General features: G+C 40.3%; 1 protein-coding gene across 5 annotated transcripts in view; it reads right to left on the bottom strand.

Annotated features, from left to right (window-relative positions):
* The window catches only part of sipa1l1 (signal-induced proliferation-associated 1 like 1), a 433,231-nt gene that overhangs the window by 136,116 nt on the left and 269,329 nt on the right, over positions 1–27,786 (bottom strand). For all 5 annotated transcript variants that reach the window (XM_043698149.1, XM_043698153.1, XM_043698152.1 and 2 more), the window contains one exon: positions 19,363–21,142. In XM_043698149.1, the coding sequence (XP_043554084.1) occupies positions 19,363–20,881 (1,519 nt within the window). In that variant the 5' untranslated portion in view covers positions 20,882–21,142. The remainder of the gene's footprint in view (positions 1–19,362; positions 21,143–27,786) is intronic.

The following is a 27,786-nucleotide window of genomic DNA, read 5'->3' as shown; positions in this document are numbered from 1 at the left end:
CGGAACACTTCAACCCCAGGGCATCAATGTGGACTTCAACAGCTTCCTCATTTCCCCTTCCCCCACCTCATCCTAGTTTCAAACTTCCAGCTCAGCACTGTCCCCATGACTTGTCCGGACTTGTCCGACCTGCCTAGCTCCTTTTCCATCTATCCACTCCACCCTCTCCTCCCTGACCTATCACCTTCATCTCCTCCCCCGCTCACCTATTGTACTCTATGCTACTCTCTCCCCACCCCCACCCTCCCCTAGCTTATCTCTCCACCCTTCAGGATAACTGCCTTTATTCCTGATGAAGGGCTTTTGCTCGAAACTTTGATTTTGCTGCTTGTTGGATGCTGCCTGAATTGCTATGCTCTTCCAGAACCACTGATCCATGTAAGCCCTATTCCACTTCTGCCTACTTTAGAAATCTCTCGCGTGAACATCTTCATTTAAACGGGCAGCATGGTGGCACAGTTGTTAGCATTGCTGCCTCACAGTGCCAGAGGCCAGAGTTCAATTCCCACCTCAGGCAACTGGCTGTGTGGAGTTTGCACATTCTCCCAGTGTCTGCGTGGGTTTCCTCCAGGAGTCCAAAAATGTGCAGGTCAGGTGAATTGGCTATGCTAAATTGCCCGTAGTGTTAGGCGAAGGGGTAAATGTAGGGAGTGGGTCTGGGTGGGTTGTTCTTCAGAAGGTTGGTGTGGACTTGTTGGGCCTAAGGGCCTGTTTCCACATAAGAAATCTAATCTAATAAACTGAATGCTGATATCAATAGGGTAACAACAAAGTTGGCAAAACCAGGGAAAAATTACCAGGAGTGATTCTAATGGTGAGTGCACAAATCCAAAAAAATGGATTTGTGACTACAGTATGGGAAGGGGCACATAAACATAGGTCATAGCTTTTTAAATATAAACAGCCTTAAAACTTGTTATGCAGATGTTGTAAAAGTCTATACTGCAAGGGAGCTGCATTACACATGGAACTGAAACAATGACCAATGCTAAACTCTATCAATGTTCTTTCAAGTGTGAACACTCTGAAAGAAACAATGCTGATTATGTATCAACAAAATGAAGTGCTTAAATGGGGTCATGAAAGAAATGAGTAAACTTATGCAGTTCATTGCTACCTGACCTCAAAAGTTAACAGATTAGAAATCGAAAAATGTATTCAAGAATCTATGTGAGTAGCTTATAACTTGCTTTCAAATTTGTTTGAGTTAGAAAGGTGATGCCCAGCAATGGATAGAATGTATATTCTTTTTGAGGATCAAATTCTTGGCCAAATGAATGAGAGAAATTATGCAGAAACAACGTTTAGCACATGAAGTACTATTCTTGAAAGTTTCCCCAAAACATTAACGTATTTCTCCATAGCTAATTTGTTTTAACAAAAGTACATCAATTTCAAAAGGGACTGGATGTGACAGCAATCAGCATATGAATGACAGAGAAAGCAACATTCCTTTGGTCACAGTGAAGTAGAAAGTGAGTGCTGGAATGGTGCATCATAACAAGGAATATAACATGGAGAAACAAAGTAGTGCCAATACAAACTATACATGTCATTTTGAAACAGCAGAGATTCTACAATCTGATAAATTGATGAAATGGGGAGGATATAGACATGTTTTCAGTTTAATACTATTTAACGTATTGAGATTTTTTTCATAAAACGAGTTGTGCTGATAGGCAGCTGCAGGAAACTATTTCTTCTCTGGATCCAAAGATACACTGAATGAAATGAGATTATCATTAACTTTCAAGATAAATTTCTCAAAGCAAGCAGAATTGTCTCAGAATTAGCAAGTCTCCAGAGGATATTCTCAAAAGTTTTTGTATGTGCAAGTCATTTTAAATAAATCTGTATTGTTGCAAGGTTTTACATGCCCAGCCGTGGATTTGTGAAGTTGATCAAGGGGGAGTGGAGAGGCAATTCACAGAACCGTTGAAAGATATATGGTCTGATATTTTTCAAGTACTAAAATAAAATACTGCAGAAGAAGAAAATCTGAAATATAAACCAAAAAATGCTGAAAATACTCAGGTCAGCATCATCTCTGAAAACATAATCAGAGTTAACAATCAGCGGTTCTGCTTCACGCTCTATAAAGATTAGAACTTACTGTTCAGTTCTGAAAAACCAACCTCCTCCCAGAAGATTTTCTAGTAGGAGATGAGTTAATGTTATTACTGGATGCTTCGAAGATAAAGCACAAACTTATAGTTGCTTATGGGATACACAGTCTCCTGATTTTTTTTTGCATTTATCAGATTTCATTGAAATAAATGAAAGCAGATTGATGAAGCTACACTTCTAAGAATTTACTAAATTATCCTCTCAAAGACAAGACACAGACTAAGCATTTTAGAATAAAACAAAAAGTGCAACAGATAAAAGAATCTGAATGATTATAATTAGTGTTATTTGCTTCTTAGGCTTCATTCTAAAGCCTGCTTTGAAATAGTGACATATTTAGGGTAAAAACACAGTATCTGATTAACTATTGTGATCATCAAATGACTCAATAGCAAAATAGATGGGTCCAGGACATCACCATATATCAGAAGAGAGTTCAGGAACATGTGTGTAAGGCTGGTTTATACTTTGTTCCAGCAGACTGAAGTTTAATGAGACCCTTCCAGGTATGCTGAATGTGCTAACGGGTAAATTTATTGCTTGCTGGAAATATTACACAATGTCAAAGCAGCAGCACTTAATTTCAATCCTTGGACTGTACAGAGATGAATCACTACTCTCAATTGCTATCAATGGACCCTTAACAAAATAAAATAATTGGAACAAATCTAATCTGGCTTGACTGTGATGCCCTCTTCCACTCATATTCATCATTTAGAAACAAGAATCAAGTGGTCACACTGAAGGTCTGAACCTTACGACTGGTGCCATGAAGGGAATGAGGGTGAAAAACTGTATGAAATATGATACTTATTTTATAAAGGAAATTAATTTTGTGGTACCTAATTGGAATGATTTATGACTTTGCTTATAATGACAGGAGGCTCAATATGTCATCATAAGAAAATCCCTTCATTCCAAAGGACCTTTTCTGAACTGTTTCTAATGCAAATACACACCTCCTTCAATGAAGAAATCAAAAATTGCACACTGCACGATAGGTCAATGTCCTGTATAGTGGTAGGAACATTTCAGCAATTTTATACTCCACCATTTGAAGTGTATACATCAGAAGCATCTCGGAACTGACAGCCAGACTACTGCGACCCCTAGGACTCATAACGGCACACAAACCAACAACAGCTAACAATCCGCATACATGAACATCAACTCGCCACGAAACGACACGACCAGCTATCCTTAGTAGCCACACACGCAGACAACAAGCAACATGAATTCGACTGGGACAACACTACTATCATAGGGCAAGCCAGACAGAGAACAGCCAGGGGATTTCTAGAGGCATGGCATTCATCCACAAACTCCATCAACCTGGACCCAATATAGCAACCACATCGACCTGGACCCAATATACCAATCACTACAGCGGACAGCTGAAACTGACAACCGGAAGCGGCAGGGACAGACCACTATAAACACCGGAGGAAACATCAAAGAAGCGCTTCGCAGGAGGCTCCCAAGCACTGATGATGTCGCCTAGCCAGGGGACGAAACGTTTGCAACAAAAACTTCCAGCTCGGCGAACAGAACCACAACAACGAGCACCCGAGCTACAAATCTTGGCACTCCACCATTTGTAGTAAACGTGAATATTCTATTTGCCTTCATAATCATGTGTTGTACCAGCATACTAATTTTATGCATGGTATATTCCACAATACTGCATCATGGTCCAGTACCCCCCATTTCAATAATATTTAATATTTTAAATTCTTCCTGCAAAAATGGACAACCTTGCCATTATTACACTCCATCTGCCAAATTTCTGCCCATTTGCTTGATCCACATATATATCAATTTTCAGATTCTTTGGATTCTCCTCACAACTTGCTTTCCCACTTATCTTTGTAACTTGGCTGCAACCGTCAGCCTTGTTAACCAAGTCATGAACATAGATTGAAAATAGTGGAGGCCAAATCAAGCCCATGCAGGACTCCACTGGATGAAGTTTGCTAAACTGAAATGACAAATTTATCCCAAGTGTTCCCTGGTACTCAATTTTCTGTTCCAATTTTTTACCCTCAGCACTGAGTTTGTATCTTGTTCATTAAGTTACAATGTGGCATGTTATGAAATACAATTTAGAAATCCAAATCCACAATATCAACTGCTTCCACTTTATCTACCCTGCTTGTTACATCCACAAATAAAACTGTCAATTTCTCTTTCATAAAACCATATTGACTATGTCGGAGGTGAATATAATACAATGATCTGCTACTATCTCCTTAACAGCATTTCGCAACAACAGGAATTAGAAAACTGGCCTTTAGTTTCAGTTTTCTGTCTCCCAAGTTCTACAATCACCAAATGAACACATTGTTACTGCCTGAGACCGACAGTGTTCAGGCCTCATCACCTTTAGCTCCCTAGCTCGGATCACCACTTTTTAAAATCAATCTATGAACTCAGATTCCAGTGAACAGAGTCACCAACGGTTGATAAGCAAGTAAGATCTGATTACAGGTAGTTGTAAACTAGTTTAACTAATTTCAGCTCTCTAGCAGTATACAACATTTTAGGTTAAGTGAAATGCTAAATGCATCCAGGTTTTATTGAGTTACAGCACTCACTATCAAATGCTCAAATTTAAGCATTAGTTAGTGTTCAAATACCATCTTCATGTGATTTATGGGCCTCGAGAAGCAGCAGCAAAGTGCTATTATGTTCAGTTCGATTTTGCTGTTTCTTAAATCCTAGAAAAGATTTTGTTAACCTGAATGTAGTTTTCTAATTCTCACACACGTTGTAGTATTAATTTCAAAATAATTGTCATTCGCCATTGTCCAAAGAAGAGTAGTAAATTAAGACGCATTGATGGTAAAACGTTGGGAGTTACAGGTTTCAGGGACAATGAATAAGTGAATATAGAGTCAGTAGTTACTTGAACTGTTTAAGATACTTGCCAGCATGAATGTTCCTGTGTGAATGTCCCTTGTGTTTTTCCTTGTGCCTTGTTGGTGCAAATTTCATGCATAAAATTTTTTTTCTCCTGTATTTTAATTTTTAAATATAGAATAAAGCTAAGCATATCTTGATGTTAACTCACAAATTCATTTCAGCTTTCTATCTTGACATCTACCATGATGCAGATTTTTGCCTGATAATAGATCGCAGCAGAAAAGTTACAACTTGCTGTTCAGGATAGCTAAATGGGTATATGCATGAACAAATGTAGATCTGAAAGAGGCAGGCTCGTAGCAAAGCAGTTTTTTTTAGAAAAGTCTTTGCACATCCATAAACAAAACAAATACTTGCGTTGGAATAAGGATGGGGCTTGTAGTTGGAGAGAGTCTATATACTTAGAGTTCACTCAGGAGGACCCAAAAAGGATCCTTTTGAATTTTTTTTAAAGATTTCGGAAATTTTCCTAGAATTCTGGCCAATATTTACCCCTTTATCAATATTACTAACAGATTGTCAGGTCATACCTCATTGCTTCTTGCAAGTTAGCTGTTATTTTTTATTAATGACTTAGATGAGGGAGTCAAAGGGTGGGTCAGTAAATTTGCAGATGATACGAAGATAGGTGGAGTTGTGGACAGTGAGGAGGGCTGTTGTCGGCTGCAGAGGGACTTAGATATGATGCAGAGCTGGGCTGAGGAGTGGCAGATGGAGTTCAACCCTGCCAAGTATGAGGTTGTCCATTTTGGAAGAACAAATAAGAATGCGGAATACAGGATTAATGGTAGGGTTCTTAGTCAGGTGGAGGAACAGAGGGATCTTGGGGTCTATGTACATAGATCTTTGAAGGTTGCCACTCAGGTGGATAGAGTTTGTAAGAAGGCCTATGGATTGGAACGGCGAAGGATGATGGGTGACTTGATAGAGGTTTATAAGATGATCAGAGGAATCGATAGAGTAGACAGTCAGAAACTTTTTTCCCCGGGTACAACAGAGTGTTACAAGGGGACATAAATTTAAGGTGAAGGGTGGAAGGTATAGGGGAGATGTCAGGGGTGGGTTCTTTACCCAGAGAGTGGTGGGGGCATGGAATGCGCTGCCCGTGGGAGTGGTAGAGTCGGAATCATTGGCGACCTTTAAGCGGCATTTGGATAGGTACATGGATGGGTACTTAATCTAGGTTAGAAGTTCGGCACAACATCGTGGGCCGAAGGGCCTGTTCTGTGCTGTATTGTTCTATGTTCTATATTTCCTGATATAACAACAGTTCATAAAAGTGCTTCTTTGGCAATAAGGTGCTTTGGTTTGTTTGAAATATAGAGTCAGAGATGTACAGCTCGGAAACAGACCCTTCGGTCCAACTTCTTCCTGCTGACCAAATATCCTAACCTAATCTAGTCCCATTTGCCAGCACTTGGCCCATATCCCTCTAAATCCTTCCTATTCATATACCCATCTTGATGTCTTTTAAAGTATTTCTATCAGCCTCTACCACTTCCTCTGGCACTCATTCCATACACTCATCACCCTTTGCGTGAAAAGGTTGCCTCTTAGGTCCCTTTAAATCTTTCCCCTCTCACCTTAAACCGATGCCCGCTAGTTCTGGACCCCCAGAAAATACAAATGAAAATATTTTATTTCTGCAACAACAGAACCACTTGAATGCTGTTTATTTGGAGTACATACAACATTACTTATAAACAATGATTGCATACTATCATATATTTGAATTCCAACTTTCATATTCCTATTTTCAGGCATGATCATGATGTTTCAAATCATTTAAATGCAAGTACAAACTATCAAAAAATCTATAAAAAAACAGAAGTTGGCTTGTGAAGCGATTTGAATTGGCTCGTGTGTAAAACGTGCAACTCTGATTTTTTTTCCACAGGCATAGATTATTCACCCTGCAACCACTATAAATAGAGACAGTGACCTTGAGTTTCAGTCCCAAGGGAAATTATTAAAATGAGTAAAATATTACCTGTACAAGACATGTTTCTTTGAAACAATGACCCAATTAATTCTGTCGCTAAATAAATCAGTCTCACAACTGAGATAATTCCCACAATGAAGTTGTACTACATTGAAATCCTGGAACATAAGACATCCATTAACATAAGATGTGTAGGAGTTCTATTTGAAATGTGAACTATGAAATCACAAAATCAAGATCAAAAAAGAAATGCCATTTATCCCATCATAATCACTTATCTCAAAAATCTCGTCTCCCCATTAAAATTCCAACTGACTCTTAAATCACTCTAATTTCTGTTTCATTACTCAAATTCACATCCATCTGAAGAGTTTATTAGTTTGTGAATGAAACCTTTGATATCGGCCCTCTATTTCTCTTTGAACAATTCAAACAAATCCTTTCTTATCTCACTGCTGCAGCTAGTCTTTAACTAACATGCTGCATGACTCTGATCTACATGATTTCCTAAACTTATATAGGTACGAAAGAGAAAGTGTTTTTAAACAATTTTTAAATAGATTTCCTTCCAAAAGTGAATACCCTCCCAGGAACAATGCTAGAAGTTGAATCCACTAAAGATGTAAAGGTATGAGTAAAGGTGAACATAAAATTGAAAGCTCACAACAAATCTAAATGCACAGCTTTGTTCGAGAGCTTCCATAGGTGCAATAGCCAAACTTATCTGAGTCAAGGCTATTCTAACTTGGCTCTACGCTGTGGACTGAAGCCAATATTTATTCCACACCATCTCACTTTTGCAATCTGTGATTAAAATGTATATTAACCTTTTTTTTTGGAATTTGGGTTTTTTTAAAAGAAGAAAAAAAAGAGGTGGGCTTTGGTTAGTCCAGTGAAGGGGTTTTCTTTTTGAAAAGGGCAGAAAGTCAATGTACACTGATCTAATACATATTTTTTAAGAAGGCATGTGACTTCAAATCAGCTGCCTAGAACATTCCCGTGTTAACAGATAAAATATTAAAACTGTTGAATTTATTGCAGAAACAGTACAGTAAATTGACTAGGGCAATTAGGTTAATTTTGACTTCAGAACAGAAAGTCCATGATCTCCATTCATAACAACTTAAAGTTCAGTTCAGAAGGTACAAGAGTTGATTTTGGAAAATCAAGTCAGCTCAGGGGAACTTGTTACCGATGCTGAAGTGTTTTAGTGTGGTCATGTAGCCTTTGAGTTGTTAGAACTGATAAATTTAAGCAGATACGTTATAAATTCATGTCAGTAGAATTAAAGGAAATAAAAAATCTCTGCTTTAAAAAACAGAAAAGAAAATTAAAATCATTAACTAAGAAAATATTTAAACAGTTGAGAAATGGAAATAAAAGAAGGGAAATGGACAGGGGAGGGAGGTGGGTAAGAGAGTGAAAAAGGATGAGCAAGACCATGACTGCAACATAGCAAGTGACAGTGAGAGTAAGCAAGAGATGTGAGCAAGAGGTTGTGTAGCAGGAAAAAGGGAATAATTGGGTGGGAGAGAGGTAGGCGTGGGCAGGCAAGAGGGAGTGGTTGGGCAGGTGAGAGATGACCAATGTGTGAATGAGGAGGAAGGGCTAAGCAGACAAGAGGAAAGGGGTGGTAGGATTGAGGGAACGGCAAGAAAGAGAGGGAAAGAGAAAGAAAGGGACACTGCAGAAGTCAAAAGTAATGTCACCAAAATGTAAAGGTGGTGGAAAAAGTAAAGTAAAAATGCTAAGGGAGAAGCAACATAAAAATTAAAAAAAAATTCTACATTTGAAAGTCAATTAGTCTTCCTCACATATCTTCGACCATTGTTATCTCCCCTGCTTCATGACCACTGTATCTTGCTGACAGAGCACACTATCAGTATGGTGCAATGCACTCTCTATTAACAGCTGCAGTGGTCAAAGCCAATCTTTTTCAAGTAGGGCTTGCAAGGTTTTCTTTAAAATTTTTCCACAAGTAGCCATTCAATTTTGACCAGCCATGAACCAAGTACAAAGCACACTTTGGAAAGAGGATGTTCAGCATTCTGATGCAATGACCTGTTGCCATACAAGAATGGTCAATTCTATGCTCAGGATGACTATATCCTGGAGGGTCTTCTGTTCATGTAGCAGTCCATCAGCTCAAGTGTAGGATCTTCTATACACGGTACTCTTGGTAAGTCTGGAGCTTTCTCAGGTGTTGGCAATAAATCACCCAAGTTTTCCAACTATACAGAAAAGTCAGGTGCATTACTGCTTTGTAGACTGCAACTTAAAAATGTGTGAGGTAAAAACAATGTCTGCAGATGCTGGAAACCCGATTCTGGATTCGTGGTGCTGGAAGAGCACAGCAGTTCAGGCAGCATCCAAGGAGCAGCGAAATCAACGTTTCGGGCAAAAGACCTTCATCAGGAATAAAGGCAGTGAGCCTGAAGCATGGAGAGATAAGCTAGAGGAGGGTGGGGGTGGGGAGAAAGTAGGATAGAGTACAATGGGTGAGTGGGGGAGGGGATGAAGGTGATAGGTCAGGGAAGAGAGGGTGGAGTGGATAGGTGGAAAAGGACTTAAAATTTTGTGTCCATTCATAGGTGAAGACTCATCCAAGTCTTTTTTCCAAAGTAGGAGCTTCCAAAGGTTTGATTACACAGAATCAAGAGCGTCTATAGTTGCTGATACAATAATAGAACCTCTACAGTGCAAATAGAGGCCGATTGAGTTTGTACCTTTGAACAGCATCCCACCCAGACCCATCCTTTCTCCACAACCCCTCATTTCTCCACAGCTAATCCACCTTGCCGACACATCCTTGGACACTAGCTTTGCAAGTCTTTGGATTGTCAGAGAAGACAGGAGCACCTTGCAGAAACCCATATAGACATGGACAGAATGTGCAAGCTCCACACAGTCATCCAAGGCTGGAATCAATCCTGGTTCCCTGGCACTGAGAGACATAAGTGCTAACCACTGTATCGCTCGCTAATCTTCTGAGATTTTAGGAGCAATTAACTGTCACTGGGGCCAACCCAAAGCACTGATATTGTGAGATTTGGTGAGAGTCTGTTTTTGATTGAAGGACAACCTTTGTCTTACTGACATTCATTTGCCTTAGGCTTATAGGTTTCTTTAAATAGTTAAAGGATACCTAGTAACCTCCTTAATTTCCAGTTTGTCCAAAAATGCGGTTACCTATGTTCTGTCCCTGACTAATCATCTCCGACACAAATACCTTCTTATCCAAAGTGTTAAATTTTAAGCTCTTGGATATTTCTAAAGTCCTGTATCACACTCACTCAGTAGGCCTATGTTCAGACTTTAATCACCGTGTGTCCACTTCTGGACTTTGTGATGTGGCTTTATCCATTACTTCACTTCAACCCAGAACATTCAGTTGCATACATTTTATTCACTGGCAAGCCTTTCCCAAAATTCTTTTGTCTTCCTAATACTCTTCCTAGAACTCATCTTCGCAACTAAAGCTTTGGCCAATCCTTCTTCTGACTCCTCTAGATTAGCTTCTCTGCCTATTTCTACTAACAAAACATCTTGTGACCATATAAGTGAAAACTGTTAATTTAATCAGTGCTCATGGTCACAGTGAACGACATTTGGTGGAAATACACCATGCCAGACTAGGGTTGTAACCTGTTTTATGGAAAGGGATCGTTTGAACCAACATAAAATATTACACAAAGATCAGCAAAGATAAATTATTCACGTTTTGAATTCTGTTATCGTTTTTGTGATTATAGGTGCTGGGTAGCTCAATCGGCTAGATGATGAGAGAGTATGGTACATAATGAAAGCAATCGCAAGGATTCAATCCCCACATCATTTGTGCTCATTCACAGAGGCTGCCTCCTTGCCTTAGTTCATGCTTGAAGCTGGATAAACAATTCTCTCTCGAATGGAGAGAAATGCTTATGGTCCAGAATGCACTATTGTTAAATTACTGTTACCAATTTCCTCAGCACTCCAGTTCTGCCTATACAGTCCTATATTCATGCTAAACCCGAACAGTTTAGCAGTCAAAAACTGGACATCAATGAGATACATGGTTAATTTTCAGCAGCACTTCACCACAATGTGTAACCTCATGAATTGTAAGAACTCTCTCTCTCTCTGCCACTGTCGTTAAGTCAAGAATCATCTCTACCTGCACTATTTGGAGTGCAGCAAAATAAGGTGTCACAAGACTGCATACATGCAAAACAGCAGAAACAGCACGTTACTAAAAGAACCAAGTGATTCCACACCCAATAGATCAAAACCTTATAATTTTGTCACACTCAGCCAATCATACAAATCATAAGATGCAAGTTCCCATCATTAATAATGGCAGAGATCAGCATGCGAGTACAAAAGACAAACTGATGCATTGAGAATCATAATCAACCATAAGTATTGAATGGATTATCTTTTGTTACAATTCCTGAGGTTCACAAAGCAAATTATGAGCTGATTTGATTTCTTCCACGTCAAAACGGGGTGGCATGGTGGCTCAGTTGTTAGCACTGCTGCCTCACAGCACCAGGGACCCAAATTCGAATCCAGCCTCAGGTGACTGTACAAACTCCAAACAGATTCTCCCAGTGTCTGCGTGGGTTTCCTCCGAGTGCTCTGGTTTCCTCTCACAGTCCAAAGATGTGCAGGTTAGGTGAATTGGCCATGCTAAATTGACAATAGCGTTAGGTGTATTAGTCAGAGGGAACTGGGTCTGGGTGGATTACTCTTCGGAGGGTCGGTGTGCACTTATTGGGCCAAAGGGCCTGTTTCCACACTGTAGGGCATCTAATCTAAAAAAGATCTTTGTTGGATGTATGGATAAAACAAAGCTTTATGGGCTCTAATAACATCCTGTCTGTGGGCCAAGAAACTGTACTCTAGAACTAGCTGCACCGCTTACTGAAGTGTTTGCTCGAGATACACTAGCGCCGATTCAACAAAAGCCCAGGTATGATGTGCTCACAGAAAAGGCAAATTCAATACCCCATCAGTCTACCTTGATATTCAAAGCAACAGGTCATTGACAGTGCTAGGAAATGACAATCACTGATCAATAACCTACTTAATTTTCAGTTTGAATTCCATAAGGATAATTTTGCTCTAGAATTCATTGCAGTATTGATCCAAACATGATTCATTCAAATAAACAGCCAAATTTCAAAGATGAGGCGAAAGTGAATGCACTTGACATCAAGGCAACATTCTACTGAGTTTAGAGTCAAGGATCCCCTCAGCCAAATAGAAGCAGCACAGAAGAAAGATGGCAAAGATATTGAGGGCCAACACTGCAGGATTTCTTCAGAACAATGTCCTCAATTCAATCATTTTTATTAATGGTTTTCCTTCCAGCACAAGGTCAGAAGTGGGGGGTGTTCACTGATGATAGTAGTGTTCATCGCCAGCTTCAAGAGCAGTTATGGTGTTAGGCAATAAATGCTGGCCCTGCCAGAGATGCCCATACCCTATGGCTGAGAGAAAGTTGCAGAACTGTTCTTGGAGTAGCTGGAAAAACTCGAACATTACTTGGACTTGGTAGGTAGGATGGATAGACAGAAGAAGTGAAAGGATGAGACACTCCAGGTTACTTTAAAACAGATTAAAATAGAACATTCTAATAAAGTGACAAGATGCTGCATAAATTTCTCATTTCTTTAAATGTATTATACAAAAACAAAATGATGGTTAAATAATGTTGAAACATTATAGAAATCTATAATGTAAAACATATTGAGAGACTCTAGATTCAAAGCAGGTCAAGAATTACACTATTGGAACATAATTCTCAAAAGGATGCACTGGAGTGTAGATTGTTTTATATGAAAATTATCAACTTATGTATATACATTGCTCAAATTTACTATTCCAAGTTTTTTTTAAAATGTTGGGTAATCTCACAAAAGCTTGCATAAAATTACTGCATATAAGAAGAGTTACTCTTTCCCAAATTCTTCTCCAGGAAATCTTTAAATATCTCATTGATGATTTGTTATGCAGAGTAGGCTTTTTGTAAGCCAAGACAAAATTAATTCTGGTGTTTAAGATATAAAATTATTAAGCATGCCTTTTTCTGACACTGACTTTTTCTTTATCAATCCTAAAATCGAACATCTACATTTTGCCTGTTGCATATCATGACTCAAAAGGGGTTGTTTTGGAAATAAAGCCTCACTATTCCTGGAGTAATTTTAAAATCTTTACCTTTATGATAAAATCACCTGATTTTCATATCCAGGTACATAGAAATCATAATCAGATTTTTAAACTCAACAAGTATCACTGTTTATTACGTGCAATTGGACTTTAGCTACAGATAACAGTTATAACCACCAGCATATAACACTATAAATTAAAACTCTAATCCCCTTAACACATTGTGTCAGACATGGAGAGGATAATTAAAAAAAACAAATTATGTCAAATGCAGACTCTAAGAAAAATGCTTAATTTGGTTTCAATGTAAGGAATTTATGGAATGGGGAAGTAACTTTTAAATCATAGAATCCCTACTGTGTGGATACAGGGCTATTTGGCCTAACAAGTCCACACCGACCCTCCAAAGAGTATTCCACCCAGATCCATTCCCTTACCCTATTATTTTTACATTTCCCTGACTAATGCACCTAACCTACACATCCCTGAACACTAAGGCCAATTTAGCATGGTGAATTCACCTAATCTGCACATCTTTGGACTGTGGGAGAAACTGGAGCACCCGGAGGAAACCCACGCAAACACAGGGAGAACGTGCAAACTCCACACAGACAGTTGCCCGAGGCTGGAATTGAACTCAGGTCCCTCGTACTGTGGCAGCAGTGCTAACCACTGAGCCACTGTGCCACGCAACATGGAAAGATTTTCAGCAGAGTTGTATTTAATACTAGTGACAAAAGGATGCTGACATTTAACTATAGCGTGAACTCCACAGACAATTCTGTGTAGTCTAATATCCTAAGTAATGAGGATTCGTTTGTAATTGGAATGTAAGACAAATGAAATGGTTGAAATAATGAGGGGATGAGGGGAAGAGCTAAGTGCATCTAGAAAGTTGTTAAGCAACGAGGTTGAAGCTCAATTGCATGGAAATACTCAGACTCTAGTAATGTAGCCAGGATAGCCTAAGCATTTTTAACCTCCAAGCCACTGGAATTCTTTTTAAAATCCAAGTAAGTATGCCTCTTTCCTTTGTTCTAAATCTTTGTTGTCCACATACCAAATATATTGAGGTACCCAAAAAAACAATATACTTGAATGTACAAAGCAACCCAGTTTCAAAATATCTATTAACTTGGAAAAGTAAGAGTCTGCAAATCTATTGCCATGAACAAATGACAGGAAAGATTGTAAAACTTTTTTTTTGGAAGCTCACATTACTTCCTTACTTTAATTGAGGGGTATAGCAGGGGCCATATTAAATAGGCCAAGGGATAAGAAAGAGATCAACGATATAGGATTCAAAGCAAACTGCTTACCACATAGTTAAAATATAATATCGCAACTCTTTCTTTAAACGGTAGGTTCCAACTACCTTCAGCAAACAAAAATGGTAGTCATGATTTGGATTAGAGGCTATATTTTTGTTTCACACACATCAATTTATGACATTCAACAACTATGTTCCTCCAAGCTTCCATAAAAGATCTTTCAGGCTAAGGAACAGATATTCAATACTGCTAAATCCTATTCTCTTACTTACAACCAAAATGCATCAGGATGTTATTAGGAGGCACTTTTATCCCAGCTTTCATCAATAGGCTAAAACAAAGGCAGAGCATTCACAATGAAAACACTATAAAAAAAATTCCCACTAATTGTGTGATGGTGGTTGCTGTGAAATTTCAACATATGTTGTAGGATCTTTATAGATAACAGATATGGAAAATAAATAAGCATTAAAAATGTCATCTTTTGGCAAGTTTCAGTGTTGCAATATATTGCAGACTAAATCACTTTGTCCATCATGCCTATGTTTGCTCTTTAATCTTCCATCATAGTGCAGCAAACGTTTCCTTATCAAATATCTACCCAATTTTCTTTGTACAAGTTATTATTGAATTTCCTTCAACAACTCTTTCAAGGCAATGCATTCCAGATTACAAATTTATTATTTTGCAACTTCTCTCCTCATCTTGATCCGCTTTTGCTCTTTTGCCAATTATTTGATTTCAGAAATCCCTATGAATGTAATTTCTCTTAGTCCAGTGCACTGAGAGCCATTTTATTTCAAGTCCTTCAATAAACCTTCCCATAACCTTTTATGTTTCAAGGAGAAAAACCCCATCTTATTTAATCTGTCCACCAACACATAACTGATCAACAGCAGCTTTAATATCAATCTCAACATCCCTTCTGCACCCTCTCTAAGGTCATACATTCTGAATTATATTCTAATAACACTCACCGGTCTATTCTCACGAGAACCATTTGAGTGAGGTGTAAAACTGTAGCTGCCTCTGAAGCTGTGTCATAAACTGACTCAACAGCTTCATCTGCATCACATGAATAACATGGCAAGAGGTAATTAAAGCAACTGTATGCTTAGCCAACTACCCCTTTTGTGGGCTAGTTACAAATAGTACATATTTCTATGTACAAGTTAAAATTAATAAAGAAGAAAGATGTTGAAAATTATTATGAAAACAAAATAAACTAAGCAAAATTGGTGATTTGAATTGTCTCCAATGTCCTGCACACTATAAAAGAATACAGAATTAATGTTTCTTGCAAGTTGCTCTAAACTAAAGTAGTTAAAAATCACAATACCAGGTTATAGTCCAATAGGTTTATTTGGAAGTACTCGCTTTCAGAGTGCTCCTCCTTCATCAGATAGCTGTGCAGCAGAATTATAAGACACAGAATTTATAGCAAAAGATCACAGTGTTATGCATGCAACTAATATAGCAATCTAGGTCTGTTCAGTACAGGGGAACCTCGATTATCCGAATGAGATAGGCGGGCACTATGTTGTTTGGATAATGATTATTCCGTTAATCGAATAAATGCTTTTCCTCTGGGGCTCGGAGACTGCGCGCCCCCCACCCCCGTCCACTCCCACCCCCTCTACTGGACACCAAGAAGACTGCTGCTGCTGCCGCCTTTGAGGGGTAAGTCTCCAAATTACGTGTGCACGCGCACACACACACGCACACCGTTTTACTGCAACATTTGGAGAGATTGTTCTGGGGAAGGGAGGGTTTTAGTGTACACCCCTGTGTAGAACTCCAGGGAAAGTGTGGGGTTGGGGGGGGTGGGGGGAGAGAAAGAGAGGGCGGGAGGTCAGTCATTTGGAGACGGTGCCTGTTTAATCACTGTAAACAAAAGACGCGATCACTGCTGGAAACACGTCTTTGATGTAATGTTTCTAACAGGACCTCAAGATCTCCTTCGGATAATCTGATTTTTGGATAATTGGTATTCGGATAATCGAGGTCTCTCTGTATATCATATCATATCAGTTGCATGCATGACACTGATCTTTTGCTATAAATTCTGTGTCTTATGATCCTACTCCACAGCTATCTGATGAAGGAGCAGCACTCTGAAAGCAAGTACTTCCAAATAAACCTGTTGAACGATAACCTGGCAATGAGAGAGTTTTAATTTTGTCCACCCAACACAAACCCTTATTAGTTCTACATCACAGCTACCAACAAGTAAACTAATGTAGCCATAATTCTTTGTTGCAATTCATGGAATTGGGTGTGAACTGTGCAGGCAGGCCACTTTGGGGCAAATTACACACTGCCAAAGGTTAAAGGGTACCCATGAGAGTGAGAGAAAGAAAGACAAGTGTTTACACTTTGATTTTGATACAATAATGATTTTTTGCTATCCCCAATGAGACCCCGAAAAGTTATAGAATCCTAAAGTACAGAAACCGGTCCTTTGGCCCAAACTGGTCCATGCTGACCAAAATGCCCACCTGCTCTAGCCCCATTCCCTGCAGATGGCCCATATCCTTCTAAACTTTCCTACCCATGTTTTGTCCAAATGCCCTTTAATTGTTATTAATATATCTGCCTCAACCACTTCCGCTGGCAGCTCAATCCACATGCATACCACCCTCTGTGTAGAGAAGTTGTTCTCAGGTTTTCTTTTATTCTTTCCCCTCTAAAGCTTAAACTAATGTCCTCTAGTTCTCGAGTCACCAAAACTGGGAATAAGACTGAGTGCATTCACCCCATCCATGCTTCTCTTCATCTTATACATTTCTATAAGATTCCCACCACCCCTAGTCTCCTACATTCTAAAGAAAAAATTCCTAGCTTGTCCAACCTCTCGCTATAACTCAAATCATTGAATCCAGGCAACACCTTTGTAAATTTCCTTTGCATGCTTTCCAATTTAATAACATTCTTCCCTTAGCAAGGTGACCACAACTGCAGCGAAGTGCGGCCTCATCAACATCTGTACAACAGCCCAACCTCTATTCCCAATGCTCGACTGATGAAGGCCAGTGCGCCAAAAGCCTTCTTCACTGCCCTGTCTACCTGTGACTTCACTTTCAGAGATCCATGTTCCTGGACTCCAAGGTCCCTCTGTTCCACTACACTACTGAAGGCCCTACTATTCACCATGGAACTCCTACCTTGATTTGACTTCCCAAAATGCAAGACCTCACACTTATCTATATTAAGCTCCATTTGCCATTTCCGCAGCTGATCAACGTCCTGCTGCAATTTCTGATAACCTTTCTCACTGTCCACGATACTGCCCATTTTAGCAGCATCTGCAAAATTACTAATCATGCCTTGTACATTCTCAACCAAATCATTAATACAGATAACAAACAGTAATGGGCCCAGCACCAATCCCTGAGGCACTCCACTAGTTAGAGGCCTCCAGTCTGATAAAAATCCTTGCATTATTACCTTCTGCTTCTTCCCATCAAGCCAATTGTGTATCCAGTTTGTCAGCTCCCCCAAATTCCATGTGATTTAACTTTCCAATGCAGCCTACCATGTAGAACCTTATCAAAGGCCTTACTGAAATCCATACAGACAATGTCTACTGACCTACCCAGTCACTTCATCAAAGAACTCGAGAACAAATTTGTGAGGCATGATCTCCCACGCACAAAGCCATGCTGACTACTCCTAATCAAACCCTGTCTTTCCAAATACATTTTTATCTTATCTCTCAGATTTTCTCAAGTAACCTATCTACCACAGATGTTAGACTTACTGGTCTGCCATTCCCAGGTTTTTCTTTGTAACCCTTCTTGAATAAGGGCACAACATTCGCTACCCTCCAAGTCTTCCAGACCTCACCCATGGCTATTGATGATGCAAAAATATCATCCAGGGCCCCCGCAATTTCTTCTCTAGCCGCTTGCAGTATTCTTGGATATATCAGGTCAGGACCAGGAAATTTATCCACCTTCATACAGTCTAATATGTCCAACACCTCCTCTACTGTAATATGGACTGTCCCCAAGATATGACCACCAACCTCCCCAAGTTCACAATCTTCATGTCTTTCTCCAAGGCAAACACAGTAGACAAAATATTTGTGTTGATTGAAGAAAGGCAACAGCGCAATCAAAATAATAAACACATTACCCCTTTTCAAGGACATTTTGGGCAAATAGAGATCGGTTTTATTTATGCAAAAATTGGGTGTTAAATTAGATTCGCTGTCAAACATTTAGGAAATTAAGTTCAATTACAATTCTGGAATACGTAATGTTATTTCTAACCTTATTTAGGTTTAGGTAAAAATTATTTACCAAATAAAATACTTGTAACACAGGATTGTGACACAATTAGTCCTTGTGTAATCCAGAGTCAAGAATGTGTTGCTGGGAAAGCACAGCAGGTCAGGCAGCATCCGAGGAGCAGGAGAATCAATGTTTCAGGCGTAAGCCCTGATGAAGGACTTAAGCCCGAAACGTCAGTTCTCCTGATCCTTGGATGCTACCTGACCTGCTGTGCTTTCCCAGCAATAAACTCCTGACTCTGATCTCCAGCATCTGCAGTCCTCACTTTCTCCTTACGTAAACCAGCATAACATGGAACTATTGCTACTGACTACCATCCTACCTCATGGTCCTTCACATCAATAACTGCATTAAATACGATTGGCCATAAATGACACCTCTCCAGTTATTTTAATAATAGATCAATTTTAATGCAGAGGATTGATTAATTTATTCTAAAAATATACTAACTTAAAAGCAGTTCCTTGTAATTCTCCCATTAAGAACTCTTTTTCAAGGCTACCTGTTTTTAGATAAAATCTGATGTCTATATTCGCAGGCCAGAAACTCTAAAATCACTTTTTGAAAACTGTCTCATCACAAGTGAGGCACTTCTGACCAATCACTTCCTCCACTAGAGATGCTGACAGCAATTAAATAATGGCTTTACCTTTTTGATGGAAGTATTTCCGATAATAGTAAGCTCCAAGGTCCACATGCTCCACAATGTACCTCTTCACCTTTTCACAATGTACTGCCAAGTTTTCTTTTGATATCTCTAGCACAGCAACTCCTGCATTTGTGCAGTGAGAGCTCAGGGAAAATTCAGATGTGGTTTCAAATCCACTCAGTGATCCAGAATTCGTTCGCGATAGACTTATCTTACGCTCTCCTTCTCCACCAATCTCATTCCTGAAGTATGAACAGCTCAGCACAAGTTCATTGCTTTTCTCATCCCCGTAGTCTACATTGAGATTTTCTTTTGAATTCAGGTCCTCTGTACTACCTGAAGGAGAGCTGAAGCTGATTGAATGGGCCAGTGGACCAGCAGCCAGTGAGGCAGCAGCAGCTGCAGATGCACCTGTCGTGGTGTTCCTCCTCTTAATGACATTGTGCCTGGTTGTCACGGCTTCATTCAAGTCAAAGAGCACACTCTGCACGTCATAATGAGCAAAGCACTTTTGACAAGTCCAACCCTTCACACTGTCTTCTGATTTGCTGTCCTCAAAGTCTGCTGATTTGCCTAGCTCACTTTCACCTTTGGCATTGCGCAATTTGCGAAAAATAGAAGAATCCCCCGTCTCAGATTTCGATCGTCGCTTAAGTGGTTTCTCCCTTTCTTTATGGAGTGGCCTTGGGCTCCCTCGGTGTGAAAAGAAACCATCCACAAAGTCAGATTTGGTGCTTTCAACGTTTGAACCATAGGCTTTACTGGCCTCTGCCTTCAGTAATTCACTCAGTTGTTCTGGTGCTGGGCTTCGCTGATCAGACTGTTCATTTCTATAACCCTTTAGCAAATCAAAAAAACTGTCCCCTGACATTCCATGTTTGTCAATGGAGGAAGTGCTGCCATATTCACGGTGAAGGGCAGTTCCCATTTTATGGCTCAATGCTCCATACTCCTCAGCTCCATCGACATCCAGCTCACTGATGGTAATGTCACTATTACTGCGCTGCCTTATTCTGCGAAGGCCTTTTGCAGGAGACTGAAGGTAACCATCTGGTGTAAGAAACCTAGAATCCAAGTTCTCCATCTCTTGGGCCTTGGGTTGTAGGTAGTCACTGTGTATCCTCCTTGATGCCAAGGACTCCAGAGAATTTTGATTACTTTGGCTCATTCGGCTGTTTGGGCTACCAGAGTGGATAGACATGATTGTGCCATCTGGGCTTCCTGCAGACTCCTGATCACTTGTTCTACACGACTCTTTAGCCATGTCTTTTCTGGGAGGCCAGTCAGCAATCCTTGCTCGAACACCCATTTTAGGCACACCTGGCATTGAACCAACATAGTGAGCACTTTCACTTCGTGGTGGCGGCCCTGTTATACTAGATGAACCAAATGTGCCATTTGGTGTTCGGAAACGACGTGCATAGAAGTCATCAGAACGTGCACCAATAGTTAGTTCAGGCCCAACCGAAGTGGCACCAATACCCACTTTTTCAGTCTGGGATCGTTTTAGACTGGTCATGCTCCACACTGGTTTCTCCCAACAGCTTCTATTAAATGTGCAACCATCTCTTTTGAAAGAAAGAATCTCCTTGAGGACAACCTCCAAGCAACTCAATTTGAAGGATTATGTTGTTTACAAATATCTGTCACTCTGTAGTATCTTTTCACATATGTTCATCTTGGCATTGTTTTTAATTGGGGCTACTGTCAAATGATCCACACATCATCACAAAATGGATTTTAGATGATATAATCACAATTGCCAAGGCTTAAATGAAACCTAAAAAAGAGAACAAAAAAAAAGAAACCGTTATTTTGTATTTACTAAATGTTTTGAAACCTTTAACCTATAAGCAAAATACTACAGATGCTGGAAATCCGATAATTTTTTTTTAGAAATAGCATTTCTGAGATTTTGGAAATGACGACAAAACGTCTGAGAACAAATTCACCAGCTCAGCGAGCAAACTTAGAACTAAAAAGCATATCTCTCAGCAAAGGAGCTACTATTTTGGGTCAATGATCGTAGATTGGAACTTGAACAAAATATATTTATATAAAAATTGCTGTTCCGGATGAAGGGCTTATGCCCAAAACAGCAACTGTCTGTTCCTCGGATGCTGCCTGACTTGCTGTGCTTTTCCAGTGCCACACCTTTTGACTCTAACCCTCCAGCATCTGCAGTGCTATGTAAGTAGCTATTTTAATGATCATAAAATATATTGTGGTCCACCTTTCCTCTGATGTCCTCAACTAATTCTCTGATTGAAAAAAGGAAGCAACTTTTGCTTTATAGCGGGTGAACAGCATTAGAATTGAAGATTTTGGTGAACTCAGTAAAGCCAAGGAGATATGCAGCAAGGAATGGGGGGAGAAAAAAAGAAAGAATATTGTAAAATGTAACACAATTGGAACCCAGGATGTAGAAGATAACATTGCTTCATTCTGTAGTAAGTTACATACACCATGTATACAGAGAGGAAAATGCAAACATCACTGGTCCCTTCTGACATTAAAGATCACCAACATGCCATAGAATTGCCACATTTCTATTTATATACTTTTAGTCTTTTATCACCCAAGCGCTTGATATTTCAGGAACAATCTTTTGCCCATTTGAAATGTTAAGGGGTTAATTTGCTCTGCTGATCTTCAAGAAATTGGATGTCCTGGGGAGTAGGCTGTTATGTTTCTCTATCTTGCAGGTAGAATGAAAAAAAATTACATTGATTCTGAATAGTAAGAGATGGCAGTAAGAACATTGCAGTTAAGATTCTAACTACACCCTGCAGTTTCAAAAAAAAAAGATTTACACCAGATCTTGCCATTAAGGTTTGATCTAAATCACATATCACATTGTTTCTGAAAATAATCAAATCACCGCGTGTCTTGAATGACAAATTACTATGGTGGAGTGGCTGGGGTTGTCTTCTGGGCATTCCTGCTGGTGATGTAAAGGGAAGACTGTTCCCTTGTTCAGAGAGGGCTCTTGACATGGCTCTGCGAAGAGTGTTAAGGGCTCCTCCAAAAGCTCATACTTGCTTAATAAATTTTGGCTGTTTACAGAAGTTGACGTATTGCAGTTGCATCACACATACACAGATACGCACACATACACCCACACACCCCCTTACTCACACAGGCATCCTCTCAGAGACTTAGACCACTCTGCACTCATGCACACACATATGCACTCTCTCTGACAGACACTCACAAACCCCCACCCCAGTCACACGCACACACTCCCACATGCATCCCCTCACAGACTTAAGACACTCTACACTCACAACCCCCAACCCAGACAGACACACAGAGCCACATGCACACACATTTTGTGGGGTGAATTTGTACTTGCAAAGTTACATTGTTCTTTGCTCAAAAACTGCATGAATTCATGCAAAACTTTTTAGCTGAGAATCAATCTAAACATCATGGCATTGACAGAAAACACAGGGGGCTAACACCTTCAACACTCTTCAACATACTGTCTAGCTAACACCAATTGTTACAGCTAACTAGAGAATGCAGCTTTTAAAAAAAGGTTTTGTGATTTACATATGAAAGAAGTGAAACTATCATGGTATTTGAACAGATGAAAGACTCAACAGACAATCAAGGTATTTTTCAATGTATAATTTCAGTTACATCACACTAAATGTTTGCTATAAATTCTGTGCCTTACAATGGTGTCCTCCACAATCACCAGATGAAGGAGCAGCACTCCGAAACGAGTGTGCTTCCAATTAAACCTGTTGGACTATCACCTGGTGTTGCGTGATTTTTAAACTTTGTACACCCCAGTCCAACACCGGCATCTCCAAATCATGACTTCTATCGACACCACTAACTGTCAGTTTAAAGTGGAGAGGATCTCCAAGAAGATCGCACATATTAACACAGACATCAAGTTTCTACAGAAATTCAGGCAAGCAGGAAAGATCCCAAAAGGATTAGGGATCACGAACCCACTCAAGTCGACCTACAACACAGATTATGCTGAGAAACTTTGCCACCGCACCTCTCGCAAACTCCTCAATCATCTCGTGCACTAACTCTACAGCAGGCGACGCAACCTTGAAATTCAGATGAAGTCCACACTCTCAACCTGCGCTCAGGATACAGCAGTACAATTACGCGACGTTGCCAAATAGACAAGGCGACAAAACTATACCATGTACATGCACACCAAGAACAAAAAAACTGGAGAAACTTGGCATTCTCACCAGTAATAGCAAAGCCCGCCCTGGCACCACAGTAGACAACATTATCACTGCGGGAAGTCCATTATCATCTTATCAGACCACACCCTTTGACTGGAAGAGATTGAAGTCCTAAGCAGGGATCTCAACTTCTGCCCCACCACCAAAATGGACCCGTTGGTTCTTGCAGCAGACACGGAGGAGTTCATCAGACGAATGAGATTCCGGGAATCCTTTAAAGATGCCAGCAGTGATCCCAATGAGCCCACTGAAAAATTAGAACAGTCATCACAAGGATCTGTAGAGGAGCGACCAAAGGTGTCAACTTGGACTCCACTGGAGGGTCGCTGTCCTGGGCTTGACATGTATGCTCAAACCGTCAGCAAATATATAAATGCCAGATTCATCAGCCGTAGAGCAAAACATCACCCGTTCACAACGCAATGCCATCCAGGCTCTCAAAACCAATCACAACATTGTCATCAAATCAGCAGATAAAGGAGGAGCCATTGTCACTCAGAATAGAACAGATTACTGCAAGGAAGTGTACCGACAACTGAACAACCAGGAATACTACAGGCAACTACCAGCTGATCCGACCAAAGAACACACCGGTGAATTAAACACATTGAAGGGCTAGATCCAAAGTCCTGAACAGAGTTCCCTACGTGGCCTCATCCCACGTACTTCTCATGTAGGCGACTTCTACTGCCTTCCAAAGGTACACAAAGCCAACACACCAGGACGTCCCATTGTATCGGGCAATGGGACCCTGTGTGACAATCTCTCGGGCTGTGTTGAAGGCATCTTGAAACCTATTGTACAGGGGATCCCCAGCTTCTGTCGTGACACTACTGATTTCTTACAGAAACTCAGCACCCACTGACCAGTCGAACCGGGAACATTCCTCGTCACAACGGATGTTTCCGCACTCTACACCAGCATCCCCTACAATGATGGCATCATGGCAACAGCCTCAGTACTCAACACCTACAACTACCAATCTTTAAACACCATCCTACAACTCATCCGCTTTATCCTCGATCACAACGTCTTCACCTTTGACAACTAGTTCTTCATCCAGACACATGGAACAACAATAGGGACCAACTTTGCACCCCAATATGCCAACATCTTTATGTACAGGTTCAAACAAGACTTCTCTACGCAGGATCTCCAACCAACATTGTACACCAGGTACATTGATGACATTTTCTTCCTCTGGACCCATGGCGAGGAGTCACTGGTAAAACTACACAGTGACATCAACAAGTTTCATCCCACCATCAAACTCACCATGGACTACTCTCTACTATCTGTCTCATTCTTGGACACATGCATCTCCAAGGATGGACACCTCAGCACCACACTCTACCGCAAACCCACAGACAACCTCACAATGCTACACTTCTCCAGCTTACACCGAAAACATATTAAAACAGCCATCCCCTATGGACAAGCCCTACGCATACACCGGATCTGCTCAGATGATGGGCACCTGAAGTACTCAGGGATGCCCTCACAAGAACAGGGTACGATGCTCAACTCATCAACCGCCAGTTCCAACGTGCCACAGTAAGGAACCGTAATGACCTCCTCAGGAGACAGACACGTGTTGCAACCAACAGGATGCCCTTCGTTGTTCAGTATTGCCCAGGAGCTGAAAAACTACGCCATGTTCTTCGTGACCTACAACACATTATCAATGAGGATATGCATCTCGCCAAGACATTCCCCACATCTCCACTGCTTGCCTTTAAACAATTGCCAAACCTCATACAAATCAATCATTGCTCGTAGCAAGTTGCCCAGCTTTCAGGACAACTCCATACAACTCTGTCACGGTAAGCGCTGCAAGACGTGTCAGAGTGTGGACATGGATACTACCATTACACGTGGGGACACCTCCCACCATGTATGTGGCAGGTACTCATGTGAGTCAGCCGACGTTCTCTATCTTATACGCTGCAGGCAAGGAGGCCCTGAGGCATGGTACATTGGGGAAACCGAGCAAAGGCTATAGCAATGGATGAATGGGCACCGCAAAACAATCAACAGACAGGAGTGTTCCCTCCCAGGTGGAGAACACTTCAGCGGTCCAGGACATTCGACCTCGGACCTTCGGGTGACGATCCTCTAAGGCAGACTTCAGGACAGGCAGCAGCGAAAAGTGGCCGAGCAGAGGCTATAGCTAAGTTCCATACTCATAGGGAAGGCCTCAACTGGGACCTTGGGTTCATGTCACATTATAGGTGACCACCATTGCACCGCGCGCGCACACCATACACACACTCTCTCTCACACTCACAACCCCCAACCCAGACAGATACACACACACAGACAGACACAAAGACCCACATGCACACATATTTTGTGGGGTGAATTTGTACTTGCAAAGTTACATTGTTCTTTGCTCAAAAACTGCATGAATTCATGTAAAACTCTGTTATCTCACTTTTTAGATTAAAATCAATCTAAACATCATGGCATTGACAGAGAACAGAGGCTAACACCTTCAACATATTGTCAAGTTAACACCAATTGTTACAGCTAACCAGAGAACACAACTTTTACAAAAAGGTTTTGAGATTTACACATGAAAGTAGTGAAGCTATCATGGAATTCGAACAGATGAAAGACTCAACAGACAATCAAGGTATTCTTCAATGTATAATTTCAGTTACATCACACTGTAAATTTTTGCTATAAATTCTGTGCCTTACAATTGTGTCCTCCACAACCACCTGATGGAGGAGCGGCGCTCCAAAACTAGTGTGCTTCTAATTAAACCTGTTGAACTATAACCTAGCGTTGTGTGATTTTTAACTTTGTACACCCCAGTCCAACACCGGCATCTCCAAATCAAGAAAAAGAACCTAATACATATATAAAATAGCCTACTATTTACAATAAATGATGATTAATTACTGACTTGGAAATACTAGTTCTCTGTTTAAAATATTGAGGAAGGTTCATACTCGGGTTTGAATTTCTGCATTCCAAGGGTTGTGTTAATCCCTTGCATAGTTTAGAACACAACATCTTTGCACTCCACCATCTGAGGAAGCCAAAATAGCATGACTTAAATTAAAAGAAAGCCGTTAGTGGACTGATATTCTATGGTTGCCACCACATAAATATGCGTGAAACAAAAAGCAGGAAACTAAAAAATTAGTGCTGTAATATGCAAAAATATTTTTATGGACAGGTGAAATCTCTAAGTCATTTCTACTGCACAACAAACCACATACAAAGAACATTTCCTTCCCAACACTGATCAATATACGTCCAAACAAGGAATTTGAGCAGTTTGATATGATAGCCAAATCCCAGCAGTACTGGTCAGTTTTTGGTAGTGGTGGAAGGAATGTGAAATGGTTAAATAAAGGCATAAAATATTGATTTGAGCCAAATTCTTTTCTCCGTTGTGAACTAGTACCAATATTTTAAATTAACTACTGACAAAGTGATGACAAACCTTTTGTACAGATAATCAAACTAACACATGAACATTTGTCAGCACTGGGAGCAACAATTAAAAACTGATCCAGTTGAAATATGGTTGCTGACAACATACTGCACACTCCCTAATTCCTTCGTTAATACTGATTAACTGCCTATCCTTACACTAATTTCCAGTCAGGCTTTAGTCAGACTAAACAAACTAAAGGTAGATCACCTGACAACCCTGTTGTTACGGTTTCTGAACAAAATAAGCTGGTTTTGATTCTTTGAATTGCTAATGGTGCCAAAGCGCAGGTGAAAATGCAGTCTTAATTTCAATTGCAATGAATTTTTAAGTTTATAAAATTGAAAACTTATTTGATTCCTTCATTTGCCATATCTACTTTCATACTTCAACACTTTAGATCACAGTTCTATCCAAGTTAAGCACCACTATTTATCTGCAATTAATTCCACTCTTGAGCTGGCAAATTAAGATAATGTTGCAATTTCCTATTTTTTCCTAGATGAGTTGCTGCACTTTGGCAGATCAAACAGACACTAACAACTGCTCCTCTCACCTTACAGAGTCATATAGATGTACAGCACGAAAACAGACCCTTCAGTCCAACTTGTCCATGCTGACCAGATATCCCAACCCAATCTAGTCCAACCTGACAGCACCCGGCCCAAATCTCTCCAAACCCCTCTTATTCATATAGCCATCCCGATGCCTTTCAAATGTTGCATTGTACCAGCCTCCACCACTTCCTGGCAGCTC

Source organism: Chiloscyllium plagiosum, chromosome 10 (assembly GCF_004010195.1).
Source record: "Chiloscyllium plagiosum isolate BGI_BamShark_2017 chromosome 10, ASM401019v2, whole genome shotgun sequence".
NCBI lineage: Eukaryota > Metazoa > Chordata > Chondrichthyes > Orectolobiformes > Hemiscylliidae > Chiloscyllium > Chiloscyllium plagiosum.
Note: the sequence above shows the minus strand (reverse complement) of the source record. Positions and strands in the feature narration are given on the sequence as shown.